This window comes from Danio rerio, chromosome 9 (assembly GCF_049306965.1).
Source record: "Danio rerio strain Tuebingen ecotype United States chromosome 9, GRCz12tu, whole genome shotgun sequence".
Lineage (NCBI taxonomy): Eukaryota > Metazoa > Chordata > Actinopteri > Cypriniformes > Danionidae > Danio > Danio rerio.
The window spans coordinates 49,885,159-49,906,875 of record NC_133184.1 but is presented as its reverse complement, the minus strand read 5'-3'; the positions used below and the strand labels follow the sequence as shown (position 1 = coordinate 49,906,875).

At 34.0% G+C, this 21,717-nt stretch overlaps 1 protein-coding gene across 1 annotated transcript in view; it reads left to right on the top strand.

Moving 5' to 3' along the window:
* Positions 1 to 19,631, top strand: part of arpc2 (actin related protein 2/3 complex, subunit 2) — a 49,213-nt gene extending 29,582 nt beyond the window's left edge. The window contains 2 exon segments of the mRNA NM_212699.1: positions 17,763 to 17,863; positions 19,278 to 19,631. Coding sequence (NP_997864.1) covers positions 17,763 to 17,863; positions 19,278 to 19,299 — 123 coding nt within the window. The 3' untranslated portion in view covers positions 19,300 to 19,631.
* The last annotated feature ends 2,086 nt before the right edge of the window (positions 19,632 to 21,717 follow it).

The following is a 21,717-nucleotide window of genomic DNA, read 5'->3' as shown; positions in this document are numbered from 1 at the left end:
CATCAATATAGGAAAAACCTACTTTTGCGAACTAGTCCCTGGTTTTTCACTCAATCGCGACGAAACCACTGTTGTTAGAATCTCTGGACTGTGTCGATCAATAATTATCAAAAAAAAGTTGAACTTTTCACTTTGGCTAGCTGTAACAGGCTAATTTACAAAAGGGGCTTGTCCACACGAACCTACATGCCTGTAAACCAATAAGGAAAGCCCAAAACATCACAGAAATTGGTGAGCACATGTGGCATATCAACGAGATGAAACTTGAAAAATTTTGTGAAGATCAAACCATAGGTGGCGCTATAATAGCAAAAATAGTCTTTAAATAATGCTAAATCGCTTAAAAATAAAGTAAATGTGCTTCATTTACACACTATTTCACAAAAAACACTCAATCTACATATCATATGACAGGTCTGCTCATACTGAACAGTTTGACACTAAAACCACTGCTGTTACTCAAACTGTTCATTAAAAAACCATCAATATAAACAAAACCTACTTTTGCAAACTAGTCCCTGGTTTTTAACTCAATCGCAACGAAACCAGTGTTGTATGAACCTCTGGACTGAGTAGATCAATAATTATCAAAAAAAAGTTGAACTTTCCATTTTAGATAGCTGTAACAGGCTCATTTACAAAAGGGGCGTGTCTACACGAACCTACATGCCTGTAAACCAATAAGGAAAACCCAAAACATCACAGAAATTGGTGAGCAGATGTGGCATATCAATGTGAATAAACTTGCAAAATTTTGTGGAGATTGGGCAATAGGTGGCGCTATAATAGTGGAAATGGTTCTAAAAACATGCTAAAATGGCTTAAAAATGCAGTAAATGTACTTCATTTACACACTTTTCACTGAAATGATTTATAAGTTATTTTTTTGTCCATCTTGGATGTTTAAAGGTCTCAAAAACACATATTTTCAATATTCTATCATTTTAGCCACTATAACACAGACTTTTAACTGTCACCTACCATTTCTAACCACTAGATGTCACAACAAGACCACTTATTTATTGTTCAAAACATTTGCATACCTTTGCTGTTTTACATTTTTTGAGTTTAAAGTCAGGCAAATTGCATTTAGGATCATTCTGAATCATATTTTGACCTGATGTAAACACTGTTATGCATTAAACATCTAATTTGGTCCCAGTTAACCTCTTCATAATAATTCTAATAGGTAAAACTGGTTCTATGATTAAACACCTAGTTTTAAAACATATGTAAAGAAAATCACAACTGTAGCTTCTAGATGGCAGTAACAGACCACTTATTGTTTATTTTGCTGCTCTATAGCAAAGAATGTAATGTAATGTTATGTAATGCATTCTGAATCCCAAACTGACATGGCATGAACACAGTTAATGCATTTAAAATCAAATTTAGTTAAAGCTTTTCACAAATTTTACTCTGTAGATTTATAATTATTTTAATATAATACAAATTTTTCTTTTTATACAGTTAGAACATGCTCAATTATAGAAGGGATATGTTTATGCACACCTAAATGGCTGTAATCACATAAATAAATTACACTGTGGCCACTAGATGGCAGTAGGAGATCACTAATAGCTTATTCACTGCTCTTTTGTCATTTTTATTAAGAGCTAAAATAGCCATAACTCATAAATGAATTAAAATATCTTCACCAAACTTGTTACACATATAATTAGAATATTTCAGTCTAAGCTCATAGCATAAAACTCGTAGACAATGGCCACATGATGGCGCTATACATTGTAAAATCACTGTTTCCGAGTAACCATTTATCTGATTAACTAGAAATTTGACATGTTGTGTCTTTGTCTAAGGTGCCATGACCTGATCTACACATTATATCTTAGGGCTGCTTATACTGGTCACTTTGACATAAAAGCGGTCACTCGAAATGTTCATTAAAAATTTGTCAATATGTAAAAATCGAAGTTGCTTCTCTGGAGTGTTTAATCAAACATTTGTTAGCTCAATCTATAAACTTTAACACTCTAATCGTATATTTCGTTGTCGAATAAACTACTTACAGGCGTCCTAACCGCTATATGACCTTACCCCGCTAAACTGCTTGACCCCCGTTAATTGCTGCTTGCAGCTATATTTAGGGGGTCAAGCGCGAAGCGCTGAAACCCTATTGTATTTGTAAGGATTTTTATTATTATTATTCTGCCGAAGTCACTATTGCCCAGGCCAAACCGTAAGTCCGAGAGAGCTGAAACTTGGTCAGATGGTAGTACTCCGGTACACTACATTCTCACCGAAGATCAGCCAAATCGGCCCATAGGTGGCGCTATTGCGCCAAAACCCAATATTTTGGCCGCCATTTGTACACCGTTTGTCGTAGACTCAAAAAAATTACATATTTGGAATCCTTGGGTCAGCCCGAACAAAAGTGGAGTGACCCAGATTTTCTCTACGGTGGACCGTTTTCCCGCTACATCGCGATTTGTCCGAAACCTACTTTTGCGAACTAGTCCTAGGTTTTTTGCCCAATCTGAACCAAACCAGCTCTGAAATGTTCTCTGGACACTAAATATCAATAATTATCAAAAAAAAGTTGAAATTTTTATTCTCGCACGAAACAGTACACAACAATGTTCGATGCTAATTGAAGCTAATTGCTAATTGTAGCTATAACTTTTGAAAGGAATGAGATATCATCACCAAACTTGGTAAACATATGTGTAAGCTTAATTTGATGTAACAGTGCAAAACCTGTGGACTTTGGCCACATGGTGGCGCTATAAAGTTTAAAAAACATAAAAATTACTCTAACCTTACAACCATTACTCCAATCAGCTTGAAATTTGGCATGCAGTGTCTTTGACCAAGTTGTCATAACATACTATAAGGACATTGGCATATCTCAAAAAACATGGCCGCCATTAGCCAATAAAAATTGAGCAGCCATTTAACAAGGTTAACGATGAGTGATCGAAACGAAACTCGCTGGGCATGTTCGACTCACGGTCCTTGAGGTCTGTAAGAATTTTGAAAGAAATCGGCCACTAGGGGGCGATTTTACGTTTTTTTAGTGTGTAATGGGTTGTGTATCACACAACATTTTGCGCAACCACACAAAATACATATCATATGATAGGCCTGCTCATACCGAACAGTTTGACACTCAAACCACTGCTGTCATTTACACCGTTCGTTAAATATTCATCAATATAGGAAAAACCTACTTTTGCGAACTAGTCCCTGGTTTTTCACTCAATCGCGACGAAACCAGTGTTGTTGGAATCTCTGGACTGTGTAGATCAATAATTATCAAAAAAAAGTTGAACTTTTCACTTTGGCTAGCTGTAACAAGCTAATTTACAAAAGGGGCGTGTCCACACGAACCTACATGCCTGTAAACCAATAAGGAAAGCCCAAAACATCACATAAATTGGTGAGCACATGTGGCATATCAACGAGATGAAACTTCCAAAATTTTGTGAAGATTAAACCATAGGTGGCGCTATAATAGCAAAAATAGTCTTTAAATAATGCTAAATCGCTTAAAAATAAAGTAAATTTGCTTCATTTACACACTATTTCACAAAAAACACTTAATCTACATATCATATGATAGGTCTGCTCATACTGAACAGTTTGAGACTAAAACCACTGCTGTTACTCAAACTGTTCATTAAAAAACCATCAATATAAACAAAACCTACTTTTGCGAACTAGTCCCTGGTTTTTAACTCAATCGCAACGAAACCAGTGTTGTATGAATCTCTGGACTGAGTAGATCAATAATTATCAAAAAAAAGTTGAACTTTCCATTTTAGATAGCTGTACCAGGCTCATTTACAAAAGGGGCGTGTCTACACGAACCTACATGCCTGTAAACCAATAAGGAAAACCCAAAACATCACAGAAATTGGTGAGCAGATGTGGCATATCAATGTGAATAAACATGCAAAATTTTGTGGAGATTGGGCAATAGGTGGCGCTATAATAGTGGAAATGGTTCTAAAAACATGCTAAAATGGCTTAAAAATGAAGTAAATGTGCTTCATTTACACACTTATCACTGAAATGATTTATAAGTTATTTTTTTTGTCCATCTTGGATGTTTAAAGGTCTCAAAAACACATATTTTCAGTATTCTATCATTTTAGCCACTATAACACAGACTTTTAACTGTCACCTACCATTTCTAACCACTAGATGTCACAACAAGACCACATTTGCATACCTTTGTTGTTTTACATTTTTTCAGTTTAAAGTCAGGGAAATTGCATTTAGGATCATTCTGAATCATATTTTGAACTGATGTAAACACTGCTATGCATTAAACATCTAATTTGGTCACAGTTAACCTCTGTGTAATAATTCTAATAGGCAAAACTGGTTATGTAAATAAACACCTTGTTTTAAAACATTTGTAAAGAAAATCACAACTGTGGCTTCTAGATGGCAGTAACAGACCACTTATAGTTTATTTTACTGCTCTATGGCAAAGAATGTGTTGCAATGTTATGTAATGCATTCTGAATCCCAAACTGACGTGGCCTGAACACAGTTAATGCATTTAAGATCAAATTTAGTCAAAGCTTGTCACACTTTTTACTCTCTAGATTTTTAATTATTTTAATAAAATACAATTTTTTCATTTTATATAGTTAGAACATGCTCAATCATAGAAGGGATATGTTTATGCACACCTAAATGGCTGTAATCACATAAATAAATTACACTGTGGCCACTAGATGGCAGTAGGAGATCACTAATAGCTTATTCACTGCTCTTTTGTCATTTTTATTAAGCAGAGCTAAAATAGCCATAACTCATGAAGGAATAAAAATATCTTCACCAAACTTGTTACACATATGCAAGAGGTCAGTCTAAGGTCATAGCATGAAACTCGTAGACAATGGCCACATGATGGCGCTATACATTGTAAAATCACTGTATCCGAGTAACCATTTATCTGATTAACTTAAAATTTGACATGTCGTATCTTTGTCTAAGGTGCCATGACTCGATCTACACATTATATCATAGGGCTGCTTATACTGGTCACTTTGACATAAAAGCGGTCACTCGAAATGTTCATAAAAAATTTGTCAATATGTAAAAATCGAAGTTGCTTCTCTGGAGTGTTTAATCAAACATTTGTTAGCTCAGTCTATAAACTTTAACACTCTAATCGTATGTTTCGTTGTCGAATAAACTACTTACAGGCGTCCTAACTACTATATGACCTTACCCTGCTAAACTGCTTGACCCCCGTTAATTGCTGCTCGCAGCTATATTTAGGGGGTCAAGCGCGAAGCGCTGAAACCCTATTGTTTTTGTTAAGATTTTTATTATTATTATTATTATTATTATTATTATTATTCTGCCGAAGTCACTATTGCCCAGACCAAACCGTAAGGCCGAGAGAGCTGAAACTTGGCCAGATGGTAGTACCCCGGTACACTACGTTCTGGCCAAAGATCAGCCAAATCAGACCATAGGTGGCGCTATGGCGCCAAAAAAACACTTTTTGGACATTTTTGGCCGCTATACGTTCACCGTTTGTCGTAGACTCAAAAACTTTACATTTTTTAAATCCTTGGCTTAACCTGAACAAAAGTGTATAGCAGAAATTTTTGCTCTACGACACACCGTTTTCCCGCTACATCGCGATTTGTCCGAAACCTACTTTTGCGAACTAGTCCTAGGTTTTACACTCAATCTAAACCAAACCAGCTCTCAAATGTTTTATGGACACTGAATATCAATAATTATCAAAAAAAAGTTGACATTTTTATTCTCACGCGAAACAGTACACAACAATGTTCGATGCTAACTGAAGCTAAATGCTAATTGGAGCTATAACTTTTGAACGGAATGAGATATCATCACCAAACTTGGTACACACATGCATACGTTCAATTTGAGGTGACACTGCAAAACCCGCAGACTTTGGCCACATGGTGGCGCTATAAAGCTAAAAAAACATAAAAATGACTCTAACCTTACAGCCATTTGTCCAATCAGCTTGAAATTTGGCATGCAGTGTCTTTGACCAAGTTGTCATAACATACTATAAGGACATTCGCATATCTCAAAAAACATGGCCGCCATTGGCCAATTAAAATTGAGCAGCCATTTAACAAGGTTAACGATGAGTGATCAAAACGAAACTCGCTGGGCATGTTCGACTCATGGTCCTAGAGGTCTGTAAGAATTTTGAAAGAAATCGGCCACTAGGGGGCGATTTTACGTATTTTTAGTGTGTAATAGGTTGTGTATCACACAACCTTTTGCGCAACCACACAAAATACATATCATATGATAGGCCTGCTCATACCGAACAGTTTGACACTCAAACCACTGCTGTCACTTAAACCGTTCGTTAAATATTCATCAATATAGGAAAAACCTACTTTTGCGAACTAGTCCCTGGTTTTTAGTTCAATCGCGACGAAATCAGTGTTGTTGGAATCTCTGGACTGTGTAGATCAATAATTATCAAAAAAAAGTTGAACTTTTCACTTTGACTAGCTGTAACAGGCTAATTTACAAAAGGGGCGTGTCCACACGAACCTACATGCCTGTAAACCAATAAGGAAAGCCCAAAACAACACAGAATTAGGTGAGCACATGTGGCATATCAAGGAGATGAAACTTGCAAAATTTTGTGAAGATCAAACCATAGGTGGCGCTATAATAGCAAAAATAGTCTTAAAAACATGGCAATTGGCTTAAAAATAAAGTAAATGTGCTTCATTTACACACTATTTCACAAATACACTTAATCTACATATCATATGATAGGTCTGCTCATACTGAACAGTTTGAGACTAAAACCACTGCTGTTACTCACACCGTTCATTAAAAAACCATCAATATAAACAAAACCTACTTTTGCGAACTAGTCCCTGCTTTTTAACTCAATCGCAACGAAACCAGTGTTGTATATACCTCTGGACTGAGTAGATCAATAATTATCAAAAAAAAGTTGAACTTTCCATTTTAGATAGCTGTAACAGGCTCATTTACAAAAGGGGCGTGTCTACACGAACCTACATGCCTGTAAACCAATAAGAAAAACCCAAAACATCACAGAAATTGGTGAGCAGATGTGGCATATCAATGTGAATAAACATGCAAAATCTTGTGGAGATTGGGCAATAGGTGGCGCTATAAAAGTGGAAATGGTTCTAAAAACATGCTAAAATGGCTTAAAAATGAAGTAAATGTGCTTCATTTACACACTTATCACTGAAATGATTTATAAGTTTTTTTTTTTTGCCCATCTTGGATGTTTAAAGGTCTCAAACACATTTTCAATATTCTATCATTTTAGCCACTATAACACAGACTTTCAACTGTCACCTACCATTTCTAACCACTAGATGTCACAACAAGACCACTTATTTATTGTTCAAAACATTTGTATACCATTGTTGTTTTACATTTTTTGAGTTTAAAGTCAGGGAAATTGCATTTAGGATCATTCTGAATCACATTTTGACCTGATGTAAACACTGTTATGCATTAAACATCTAATTTGGTCCCAGTTAACCTCTTCATAATAATTCTAATAGGTAAAACTGGTTCTATGATTAAACACCTTGTTTTAAAACGTGTAAAGAAAATCACAACTGTGGCTTCTAGATGGCAGTAACAGACCACTTGATGTTTATTTTACTGCTCTATAACAAAGAATGTAATGTAATGTTATGTAATGCATTCTGAATCCCAAACTGACATGGCATAAACACAGTTAATGCATTTAAGATCAAATTTAGTCAAAGCTTGTCACACTTTTTACTCTGTAGACTTTTAATTAATTTAATAAAATACAAATTTTTCATTTTATACAGTTAGAACATGCTCAATTATAGAAGGGATATGTTTATGCACACCTAAATGGCTGTAATCACATAAATAAATTACACCATGGCCACTAGATGGCAGTAGGAGATCACTAATAGCTTATTCACTGCTCTTTTGTCATTTTTATTAAGAAGAGCTAAAATAGCCATAACTCATGAAGGAATTAAAATATTTTCACCAAACTTGTTACACATATGCAAGAGGTCAGTCTAAGGTCATAGCATAAAACTCGTAGACAATGGCCACATGATGGCGCTATACATTGTAAAATTACTGTATCTGAGTAACCATTTATCTGATTAACTTACAATTTGACATGTCATGTCTTTGTCTAAGGTGCCATGACTCGATCTACACATTATATCATAGGGCTGCTTATACTGGTCACTTTGACATAAAAGCGGTCACTCGAAATGTTCATTAAAAATTTGCCAATATGTAAAAATCCGAAATAGTTTTTTGGAATGTTTAATCAAACATTTGTTAGCTCAATCTATAAACTTTAACACTCTAATCGTATATTTCGTTGTCGAATAAACTACTTAAAGGCGTCCTAACTGCTATATGACCTTACCCTGCTAAACTGCTTGACCCCCGTTAATTGCTGCTTGCAGCTATATTTATTATTATTATTATTATTATTCTGCCGAAGTCACTATTGCCCAGACCAAACCGTAAGGCCGAGAGAGCTGAAACTTGGCCAGATGGTAGTACCCCGGTACACTACGTTCTGGCCAAAGATCAGCCAAATCAGACCATAGGTGGCGCTATGGCGCCAAAAAAACACTTTTTGGACATTTTTGGCCGCTACTCGTTCACCGTTTGTCGTAGACTCAAAAACTTTACATTTTTTGAATCCTTGGCTTAACCTGAACAAAAGTGTATAGCAGAAATTTTTGCTCTACGACGCACCGTTTTCCCGCTACATCGCGATTTATCCGAAACCTACTTTTACGAACTAGTCCTAGGTTTTTCACTCAATCTAAACCAAACCAGCTCTCAAATATTCTCTGGACACTGAATATCAATAATTATCAAAAAAAAGTTGACATTTTTATTCTCACTCGAAACAGTACACAACAATGTTCAATGCTAATTGAAGCTAAATGCTAATTGGAGCTATAACTTTTGAACGGAATGAGATATCATCACCAAACTTGGTACACACATGTATAAGCTCAATTTGAGGTTACAGTGCAAAAACAGCGGACTTTGGCAATATGGTGGCGCTATAAAGCTTAAAATCCATAAAATGACCCTAACCTTACAACCGTTAGTCCGATCAGCTTGAAATTTGGCATGCAGTGTCTTTGACCAGTTTGCCATGACATATTATAAGGACAATGACACATCTAAAAAAACATGGCCGCCATTAGCCAATTAAAATTGTGCAGCCATTTAGCAAGGTTAACGATGAGCGATCGGAACGAAACTCGCTGGGTATGTTCGACTTATGGACCTAGAGGTCTGTAAGAATTTTGAAAGAAATCGGCCACTAGGGGGCGATTTTACGCAATTTTAAGGTGTAATGGGTTGTGTATCACACAACCTTTTGCAAAACCACACAAAATACATATCATATGATAGGCCTGCTCATACCGAACAGTTTGACACTAAAACCACTGCTGTCAGTCACACCGTTCGTTAAATATGCATCAATATAGGAAAAACCTACTTTTGCGAACTAGTCCCTGGTTTTTAGTTCAATCGCAACAAAACGAGTGTTGTTAGAATCTCTGGACTGTGTAGATCAATAATTATCAAAAAAAAGTTAAACTTTTCACTTTGGCTAGCTGTAACAGGCTAATTTACAAAAGGGGCGTGTCCACACGAACCTACATGCCTGTAAACTAATAAGGAAAACTCACAACATCACAGAAATTGGTGTGCACATGTGCCATATCAATGAGAAGAAACTTGCAAAATTTTTTGAAGATCAAACCATAGGTGGCGCTATAATAGCAAAAACAGTCTTAAAAACATGCCAAATGGCTTAAAAATAAAGTAAATGTGCTTCATTTAAACACTATTTTACAAAAACAATTAATCTACATATCAAATGATAGGTCTGCTCATACTAAACAGTTTGACACTAAACCCACTGCTGTCACTCACACCGATCATTAAAAAAACCATCAATATGTACAAAACATACTTTTGCGAACTAGTCCCTGGTTTTTAGTTCAATCGCAACGAAACCAGTGTTAAATGAACCTCTGGACTGAGTAGATCAATAATTATCAAAAAAAAGTTGAACTTTCCATTTTAGATAGCTGTAACAGGCTTATTTACAAAAGGGGCGTGTCTACACGAACCTACATGCCTGTAAACCAATAAGAAAAACCCAAAACATCACAGAAATTGATGAGCACATGTGGCATATCAATGCGAATAAACATGCAAAATTTTGTGGTGATCAGGCAATAGGTGGCGCTATAATAATAGAAATGGTTCTAAAAACATCATAAAATGGCTTAAAAATGCAGTAAATGTGCTTCATTTACACACTTTTCACTGAAATGATTTATAAGTTGTTGTTTTTTTGTCCATCTTGGATGTTTAAAGGTCTCAAAAACATATTTTCAATATTCTATCATTTTAGCCACTATAACACAGACTTTTAACTGTCACCTACCATTTCTAACCACTAGATGTCACAACAAGACCACTTATTTATTGTTCATAACATTTGCATACCTTTGTTGTTTTACATTTTTTGAGTTTAAAGTCAGGGAAATTGCATTTAGGATCATTCTGAATCATATTTTGACCCGATGTAAACACTGTTATGCATTAAACATCTAATTTGGTCCCAGTTAACCTCTTCATAATAATTCTAATTGGTAAAACTGGTTCACACCTTGTTTTAAAACATATGTAAAGAAAATCACAACTGTGGCTTCTAGACGGCAGTAACAGACCACTTATTGTTTATTTTACTGCTCTATAGCAAAGAATGTGATGTAATGTTATGTAATGCATTCTGAATCCCAAACTGACATGGCATGAACACAATTAATGCATTTAAGATCAAATTTAGTTAAAGCTTGTCACACTTTTTACTCTGTAGATTTTTAATTATTTTAATAAAATACAAATTTTTCATTTTATATAGTTAGAACATGCTCAATTATCGAAGGGATATGTTTATGCACACCTAAATGGCTGTAATCACATAAATAAATTACACCGTGGCCACTAGATGGCAGTAGGAGATCACTAATAGCTTATTCACTGCTCTTTTGTCATTTTTATTAAGAAGAGCTAAAATAGCCATAACTCATGAAGGAATTAAAATATCTTCACCAAACTTGTTACACATATGCAAGAGGTCAGTCTAAGGTCATAGCATAAAACTCGTAGACAATGGCCACATGATGGCGCTATACATTGTAAAATCACTGTATCTGAGTAACCATTTATCTGATTAACTTAAAATTTGACATGTCGTGTCTGTCTAAGGTGCCATGACTCGATCTACACATTATATCTAAGGGCTGCTTATACTGGTCACTTTGACATAAAAGCAGTCACTCGAAATGTTCATTAAAATTTGCCAATATGTAAAAACTGAATTGATTTTCTGGAATGTTTTATCAAACATTTGTTAGCTCAATCTATAAACTCTTAACACTCTAATCGTATATTTCGTTGTCGAATAAACTACTTACAGGCGTCCTAACTGCTATATGACCTTACCCTGCTAAACTGCTTGACCCCCGTTAATTGCTGCTTGCAGCTATATTTAGGGGGTCAAGCGCGAAGCGCTGAAACCCTATTGTTTTTGTTAAAATTTTTATTATTATTAGGGGGTCAAGCGCGAAGCGCTGAAACCCTATTGTTTTTGTTAAGATTTTTATTATTATTATTATTATTATTATTATTATTATTATTCTGCCGAAGTCACTATTGCCCAGACCAAACCGTAAGGCCGAGAGAGCTGAAACTTGGCCAGATGGTAGTACCCCGGTACACTACGTTCTGGCCAAAGATCAGCCAAATCAGACCATAGGTGGCGCTATGGCGCCAAAAAAACACTTTTCGAAAATTTTTGGCCGCTATTCGTTCACCGTTTGTCGTAGACTCAAAAACTTTACATTTTTTCAATCCTTGGGTTAACCTGAACAAAAGTGTATAGCAGAAAATTTTGCTCTACGACGCACCGTTTTCCCGCTACATCGCGATTTATCCGAAACCTACTTTTGCGAACTAGTCCTAGGTTTTTCACTCAATCTAAACCAAACCAGCTCTCAAATGTTCTCTAGACACTGAATATCAATAATTATCAAAAAAAAGTTGACATTTTTATTCTCACTCGAAACAGTACACAACAATTTTCGATGCTAATTGAAGCTAAATGCTAATGGGAGCTATAACTTTTGAACGAAATGAGATATCATCACCAAACTTGGTACACACATGTATAAGCTCAATTTGAGGTTACAGTGCAAAAACAGCGGACTTTGGCCACATGGTGGCGCTATAAAGCTTAAAAACCATAAAATGACCCTAACCTTACAACCGTTAGTCCGATCAGCTTGAAATTTGGCATGCAGTGTCTTTGACCAGTTTGCCATGACATATTATAAGGACAATGGCACATCTCAAAAAACATGGCCGCCATTAGCCAATTAAAATTGTGCAGCCATTTAGCAAGGTTAACAATCAGCGATTGGAACAAAACTCGCTGGGTATGTTCGACTTATGGACCTAGAGGTCTGTAAGAATTTTGAAAGAAATCGGCCACTAGGGGGCGATTTTATGCAATTTTAAGGTGTAATGGGTTGTGTATCACACAACCTTTTGCAAAACCACACAAGATACATATCATATGATAGGTCTGCTCCTACCGAACAGTTTGACACTAAAACCACTGCTGTCACTCACACCGTTTATTAAATATTCATCAATATAGGAAAAACCTACTTTTGCGAACTAGTCCCTGGTTTTTCACTCAACCGCAACGAAACAAGTACTGTTAGAATCTCTGGACTGTGTAGATCAATAATTATCAAAAAAAAGTTGAACTTTTCACTTTGACTAGCTGTAACAGGCTAATTTACAAAAGAGGCGTGTCCACACGAACCTACATGACTGTAAACCAATAAGGAAAACTCAAAACACCACAGAAATTGGTGAGCACATGTGCCATATCAATGAGAAGAAACTTGCAAAATTTTGTGAAGATCAAACCATAGGTGGCGCTATAATAGCAAAAATAGACTTAAAAACATGCCAAATGGCTTAAAAATAAAGTAAATGTGCTTCATTTAAACACTATTTCACAAATACACTTAATCTACATATCAAATGATAGGTCTGCTCATACTGAACAGTTTGACACTAAACCCACTGCTGTCACTCACACCGATCATTAAAAAAAACATTAATATGTACAAAACGTACTTTTGCGAACTAGTCCCTGGTTTTTAGTTCAATCGCAACGAAACCAGTGTTATATGAACCTCTGGACTGAGTAGATCAATAATTATCAAAAAAAAGTTGAACTTTCCATTTTAGATAGCTGTAACAGGCTCATTAACAAAAGGGGCGTGTCTACACGAACCTACATGCCTGTAAACCAATAAGGAAAACCCAAAACATCACAGAAATTGGTGAGCAGATGTGGCATATCAATGTGAATAAACATGCAAAATCTTGTGGAGATTGGGCAGTAGGTGGCGCTATAATAGGGGAAATGGTTCTAAAAACATGCTAAAATGGCTTAAAAATGAAGTAAATGTGCTTCATTTACACACTTATCACTGAAATTATTTATAAGTTATTTTTTTGTCCATCTTGGATGTTTAAACGTCTCAAAAACACATTTTCAATATTCTATCATTTTAGCCACTATAACACAGACTTTCAATTGTCACCTACCATTTCTAACCACTAGATGTCACAACAAGACCACTTATTTATTGTTCAAAACATTTGCATACCTTTGTTGTTTTACATTTTTTGAGTTTAAAGTCACGGAAATTGCATTTAGGATCATTCTGAATCACATTTTGACCTGATGCAAACACTGTTATGCATTAAACATCTAATTTGGTCCCAGTTAACCTCTTCATAATAATTCTAATAGGTAAAACTGGTTCTATGATTAAACACATTGTTTTAAAACATATGTAAAGAAAATCACAACTGTGGCTTCTAGATGGCAGTAACAGAGCACTTGATGTTTATTTTACTGCTCTATACCAAAGAATGTAATGTAATGTTATGTAATGCATTCTGAATCGCAAACTGAAATGGCATGAACACAGTTAATGCATTTAAGATCAAATTTAGTCAAAGCTTGTCAAACTTTACTCTGTAGATTTTTAATTATTTTAATAAAATACAAATTTTTCATTTTATATAGTTAGAACATGCTCAATTATAGAAGGGATATGGTTATGCACACCTAAATGGCTGTAATCACATAAATAAATTACACCGTGGCCACTAGATGGCAGTAGGAGATCATTAATAGCTTATTCACTGCTCTTTTCTCATTTTTATTAAGAAGAGCTAAAATAGCCATAACTCATGAAGGAATTAAAATATCTTCACCAAACTTGTTACACATATGCAAGAGGTCAGTCTAAGGTCATAGCATAAAACTCGTAGACATTGACCACATGATGGCGCTATACATTGTAAAATCACTGTATCTGAGTAACCGTTTATTGATTAACTTAAAATTTGACATGTCGTGTCTCTGTCTAAGGTGCCATGACTCGATCTACACATTATATCATAGGGCTGCTTATACTGGTCACTTTGACATAAAAGCTGTCACTCGAAATGTTCATAAAAAAATTTGTCAATATGTAAAAACTGAAATTGCTTTTCTGGAATGTTTGATCAAACATTTGTTAGCTCAATCTATAAACTATAACACTCTAATCGTATGTTTCGTTGTCGAATAAACTACTTACAGGCGTCCTAACTGCTATATGACCTTACCCTGCTAAACTGCTTGACCCCCGTTAATTGCTGCTTGCAGCTATATTTATTATTATTATTATTATTATTATTTTTCTGCCCTAGTTTTTATTGGGCAGACCAAACCGTAAGGCCTAGAGAGCTGAAACTTGGCCAGATGGTAGTACCCCGGTACACTAGACCCTGGCTAAAGATCAGCTTAATCGGACCATAGGTGGCGCTATACCACAAAAAAACAACATTTTGCACATTTTTGGCCGCCATTTGTAAACCGTTTGTCGTAGAATCAAATAATTTACATATTTGGAATCCTTGGGTCTGTGCAAACAAAAGTGGAGTGACTCAGATTTTCTCTACGACGCACCGTTTTCCCGCTACATCGCGATTTGTCCGAAACCTACTTTTGCGAACTAGTCCTAGGTTTTTCAACCAATCTAAACCAAACCAGCTCTCAAATGTTCTCTGGACACTGAATATCAATAATTATTGAAAAAAAGTTAAAATTTTTATTCTCATGCGAAACAATACGCAAAAACGTTCCATGCTAATTGAAGCTAAATGCTAATTGTAGCTATAACTTTTGAACTGAATGAGATATTATCACCAAACTTGGTACACACATGTGTTAGGTGAATTTGAGGTCGCAATGCAAAACCCGTGGATTTTGGCCACATGGTGGCGCTATAAAGCTTAAAAACATAAAAATTACTCTAACCTTACAATCATTAGTCCAATCAGCTTGAAATTTGGCAAGCAGTGTCTTTGATCAAGTTGTCATAACATACTATAAGGACATTGGCACATCTCAAAAAACATGGCCGCCATTGGCCAATTAGAATTGAGCAGCCATTTAACAAGGTTAACGATGAGTGATCGGAACGAAACTCACTGGGCATGTTCGACTCATGGTCCTAGAGGTCTGTAAGAATTTTGAAAGAAATCGACCACTAGGGGGCGATTTTGTGTTTTTTGAGGGTGTAATTGATTGGTTATTACACACAGTTTTGCGCAACCACACAAAATACATATCATATGATAGGCCTGCTCATACTGAACAGTTTGACACTAAAACCACTGCTGTCACTCACACCGTTCGTTAAATATGCATCAATTAATGAAAAACCTACTTTTGCGAACTAGTCCCTTGTTTTTCACTCAATCGCAACGAAACAAGTGTTGTTAGAATCTCTGGACTGTGTAGATTAATAATTATTAAAAAAAAGTTGAACTTTTCACTTCTGATAGCTGTAACAGGGTCATTTACAAAAGGGGCGTGTCTACATGAACCTACATGCCTGTAAACCAACAAGGAAAAACCAAAACATCACCGAAATTGATGAGTACATGTGGCATACCAATGTGAAGAAACATGCAAAATTTTGTGAAGATCGGGCAATAGGTGGCGCTATAATAGTGGAAATGGTCCTAAAAACATGCTAAATTGGCTTAAAAATGCAGTAAATGTGCCTCATTTACACACTTTATCAATTTAAGTCTAAGCTTATCACTGAAATGATTTACATGTTAAACTTTTTGTCCATCTTGGATGTTTTAAAGGTCTCAAAAACACATATTTTCAATATTCTATCATTTTAGCCACTATAACAGACTTTTAACTGTTACCTACCATTTCTAACCACTAGATGTCACCACAAGACCACTTATTTATTGTTCATAACATTTGCATACCTTTGTTTTTTAAGTTTAAAGTCAGGGAAATTGCATTTAAGATCATTTTGAATCACACTTTGACATGATGTAAACAGTGTTGTGCATTAAAAATCTAATTTAGTCCCATTTAACCTCTTCATAATAATTCTAATTGGCAATACTGGTTCTATGATTAAACACCTTGTTTTAAAACATGTAAAGAAAATCACAACTGTGTCTACAAGATGGCAGTAACACACCACTGATAGTTTATAGTTTATTTTACTGCTCTGTAGAAAAGAATGTAAAGTAATTGGCCATAGCATGAAACTCGTAGACATTGGCCACATGGTGGCGCTATACATTGTAAATTCACAGGCTTCCTGACTGCTATATAACCTTACCCTGCTAAACTGCTTGACCCCCGTCAATCGCCGCTTGCGGCTATATTTTATTATTATTATTGTTATTATTATTTTATTTTATTTTGTCTAGTGAATTATTTGGAAGAGCAAGTCTAACCTAAAAAATTAATCAAGTCAGTATTAAAGAAATATATATTTTGAGCCATGCCTGAAGTTTCCCGAAATTTAAGAAACTAATATATGCTTAAATTATGATTTCAGTCAGTGTTGTAGCAATATTTCTTTGTGGTATCAAAAATGGTAGAGCAATTCCATGCAAATGTCAACCTTGCTTTGAAAAAAATTAAGTTTTAACCAAAATAGCAAAACCGTTTTTTGCGTTTTATATGTAGGCTTGTATTTTACAGTGCTTTAAAAATACTGAAAAAGTCTCTGTCAATGTTTTCAATCAATTATGTTTGATTTGCCAAAGTCACACAAGTGGCAATTTCACATACGTCACATCCATAACAGAGAGAGAGAGATGTCACATCCATAACGACACTTTTACCTCATAAATGCAAAGATGTAAAATCAAATAAAAGCAATTATGTTTGTTCTATAAAGAGCCAACTCTTATCCTCTTTATTAGCATTGTTTCTTTTGGGTTGTGCAGTTTAATTCACAGAATTTCTACAAAGTATGTTGTATACTGTTAACTCGCAGACTTTTTTTGTCACATCCGTAACGCATGTTTATTTCCCTCATTTAAAATATAAAAAATGTTTACAGATTGATATTTTTCTGCTCCCACAACTCTCTGGCTAGTTGTTTTGAACAATTTAAAGAGATGTTTCAATATAATGTTAACATATACTTCCTCTGTTACTTAATGTTTTGAGATTTTACTGCAAATGTCACAACCATAACGCTGGAACTGCTCGGTATCAAAATCCCAGTATCATGACAGTATACTCAGAAGTGTGCTTTTCTTCATTTTAGGCCTACATTCACACTCGCATGAGGGCCAAGACCTCTGACTTCCTCAAGGTACTGAACCGTGCTCGCCCGGACGCTGAGAAGAAAGAGATGAAAACTATTTCGTAAGTGCCGTTTTCACAATCATTAGCAATTCACACCTTCATATAAAACCACACATGCCTTCAGCCAGATCTTCAGCAGGAAAATATCTCTCTTCTGGGCTTTTATCCAGTATTAGCGGTTGATTTCTGCTGATGATGGTGCAAATCTCTGGGCTGTTTTGTTCAATACCGCAAGCGCATACTTGAGGAAGATGAATTATTTTGTGAAATTTTATTAATTACTCAGAAGTGTTGCTCAACCCACTGTTTCTCAGAGCCATGATGATTAGAGAGTACTTCTCAAATACACTTCAGCTGGCCGTTGTTTGAGCTTGTTCAAAACAAAACATTGGCAAATGTTGCAAAATATTTTCTTTGGAAAAATCGCTGAGGAGAATTTGATTTTATCAGTAATGTAAAGCTTTCAAAACAGACCAACCATGACCTCTGATGAGGTCATTTTTACAATAAATAAATAAATGCATAAATAAAAAATAAATGCATGAATAAATAAATAAATGCATAAATAAAATAAATAAATGCAAAAATAAATAAAATAAATGCATGAATAAATAAAAACATAAATGCATAAATGAATGAATAAATAAATACATGCATGAATAGATAATTGAATGGACAAATAAATGCATGAATAAATGCATAAATAAATAAAATGCATGAATAAATAAATAAATAAATGCAAAAATAAATAAAAAAATAAATGCATGAATAAATAAAATAAATGCATGAATAAATAAATACATAAATGCATGAATGAATAAATGAATTAATAAAAAATAAACAAATGCATGAATAGATAATTGCATGGACAAATAAATGCATGAACAAATGCATAAATAAATGCATAAATAAATAAATGTGTAAGTAAATAAATGCATGAATAAATAAATAAATAAATAAATGCATAAATAAATAAATAAAACAAATAAATGCATGAATAAATAAATGAATGCATACATAAATAAATGCATAAGTAAATAAATGCATAAATAATTAAATAAATGCAAAAATAAATAAAATGAATGCATGAATAAATGAATACATAAATGCATAAATGAATGAATAAATAAATAAACAAATAAATAAATAAATGCATGAATAAATAATTGCATGGACAAATAAATAAATAAATAAATAAATAAATAAATAAATAAATAAATAATTAAATAATTAAATAAACGCATGAATAAATAAATAAATGCATGAATGAATAAACAAATGCATGAATAAATCAATGATTAAAGCTATCTGGTAAAATTATATTCATATTTCAATGTATATCGCAGCAAAACTAAATATTGCTATGACCAATTTTTTCAATATCGTGCAGCACTTGTTTTAATCCTTCAAATGTTGACTTCTGTTTATGATAACAGTGAATATGATTCTAATCCCTCTCCTGTAATCTGTTCAGGGGCAAAACCTTTTCTCGTTAAGGAAACGATGTGCAATCAAGAAAGCAGTGTTGGTGGACTCCATTAAACTCCTCTGGCCAGTGATGTCGATCCTCCACTTGTAATTTGCACCTCGACAGGGAGACCAATAAATTCCTTGCTTTGCATTTATAGGATAAATGTTATTTGTATGTCGGATAAACGGTTTTTTGATACGCTCTTATGTTTCATTGCGTAGTTGTCTGACGGTGTTTTATTGACATTAGACTGTCATGCAGTATTTTCCCTTTCCTCTTCCTTTTGCCGCCTCTGTTTCGCCAAAAGCATCAATATTGGACATCATGAAATGGTCGTGAATAAACCAGTCTTCTATACAAGTGGCTCTTTGTCTGTTATTTGTGTTAAATGTGTGTAAATGCATGTAGTTTGCACAGTAATATGGTAAAATATTACTGCAAGTACTGTTATGCATTTTGTTTGAGTCCTGTGATGAATTTACAGCATCAAGTCTCCAGTAATCCTTAAGAAATCAGTCTTAAATACTGTTTTGATGTTGATATTACTACTAATCCCCCTGAAACAATCATACATTTTTAGGATTCTTGGTTAAATAAATATGAAGTTCTTTTCATTTATTCTAGAAATCATTTGTAACAATACAAGTCTTTGCTGTTACCTTTGATTAAATGTTACCTTAAAGTCTGCAATATAGACTATAAATGATATTGAGGTATTTTAATCATCCTTTTATTATATTAAATCATTTTATTGAGTGTGTTTTGGGCTGGTAGCTTGGCCTGTCATGGAAAAAATGACTGTTTCAAAGATATTATGCTAACTTTTTGCATTTTGGCAGATCACCTACGGCACCTTTAAGTAAAATATTTTAAACGGAAAACAAGATTATTTTACTTTCATAAATAAATAAACAAACAAATAAATCCATAAATAAATAGATAAAATAAATTAATACATAAATAAATAGAAATGCAATATATATACACACATACATACATACATATATATATATATATATATATATATATATATATATATATATATATATATATATACATTAAATAGATAAATAAATAAATGCATAAATAAAAAAATCATAAACAAAAAATACATAAATAATTATATAAATAAATACATAAAATAATAAATGCATGAATAAACAAATACATATATAAATATATAAATATATGAATAATAATATATAAATATTAAGCTCAAAACAGTATTTTAGACAGATTTCTAGTATTTTTAAACATTCTTTTATTATATTAAATCGTTTTATTGAGTGTGTTTTGGGCTGGTAATTTGTCCTGGCTTGAAAAATAAATATGATTACATAGCAAAAACGGCAGTTCATTCAAATGATTCGTTTAAAACACCATTTGGAAAAGTACTAGTGAATCACTGAATCGTTCGATTCTTTCATAAACTGATTCAATCAAGATGGAAGCTACGTTCACGCCTCAGGTTTGTTTCAAGATGCACAAATGTTAATCTCCAGCTTGTTTAGAAATGTTTACGTTGACAAAGCAGACTAAACAGAGTCTGAATTGTAATCTTTATATTAGCATATTGTTGGTTTAAAATTGTATATAAATTCGCAGTTTCACGATCGCACTGAAAGTAGTTAAAGAAAACAACGTTAATGAGATTAACTTAGCTCAAATTATGTTGTTTTAACGTTTTATTGTTTTATTCTTCATCACTCAGTCAATACTTTTGAGCCTTTAATACGCATTAGTGTTTAGTTTAGTAGTATCTGGATGCAGCCTTGATGATGCAAGCTGAGGACAACACATAGGGACAACACTGTAAAAGTCTTTAGCTGAGGACAACACTGTAAAAGTCTTTTGTCGTGTGTACTTAAAATCTCTTAAATTAAGAAGCGTTTTGTAGACAAGTAAAACATGTTTTATTCTAAGAAATTATTGGTTAAATTTGAGGTTTTCCAGCAAGGAAAAATAAAATAATATTGTTTTCAGTTTGACATGTTACTTAACTCACTGGCAGATAATTTAGCTTGTTTCACGGAAAAACTTACTAAATTTTAACATTATTTCTGAAAACAAAACTATTTTTTACATGTCTGGAAATTGTTACCAAGACTAGAAACTAGACAAAAACTTTTGACAATGAAGTTAACATACTCGATTAACTCGCTAAAAGCACACCATTAATTTTATCCTACACGTTACAATATCTGTTGAGGTAATGTCGGTTTTTACTGGCACATTGGTTTCTTTGTGAACAATACACAGCCCCTGTATATTTTACCATGGTACTTTAAATATTTAATCGTCAGGCTAAATACTTAAAGTAAATCGCTGATTTCTGCTCTCGTTAGTTTCAAAAACGCAGTTTTTTTTTCAACAAATAAGAAATACATTAAAAATCCTTACATATACCTTGGCACGGTATTTATTTTCTATTGGAAAATTCTAT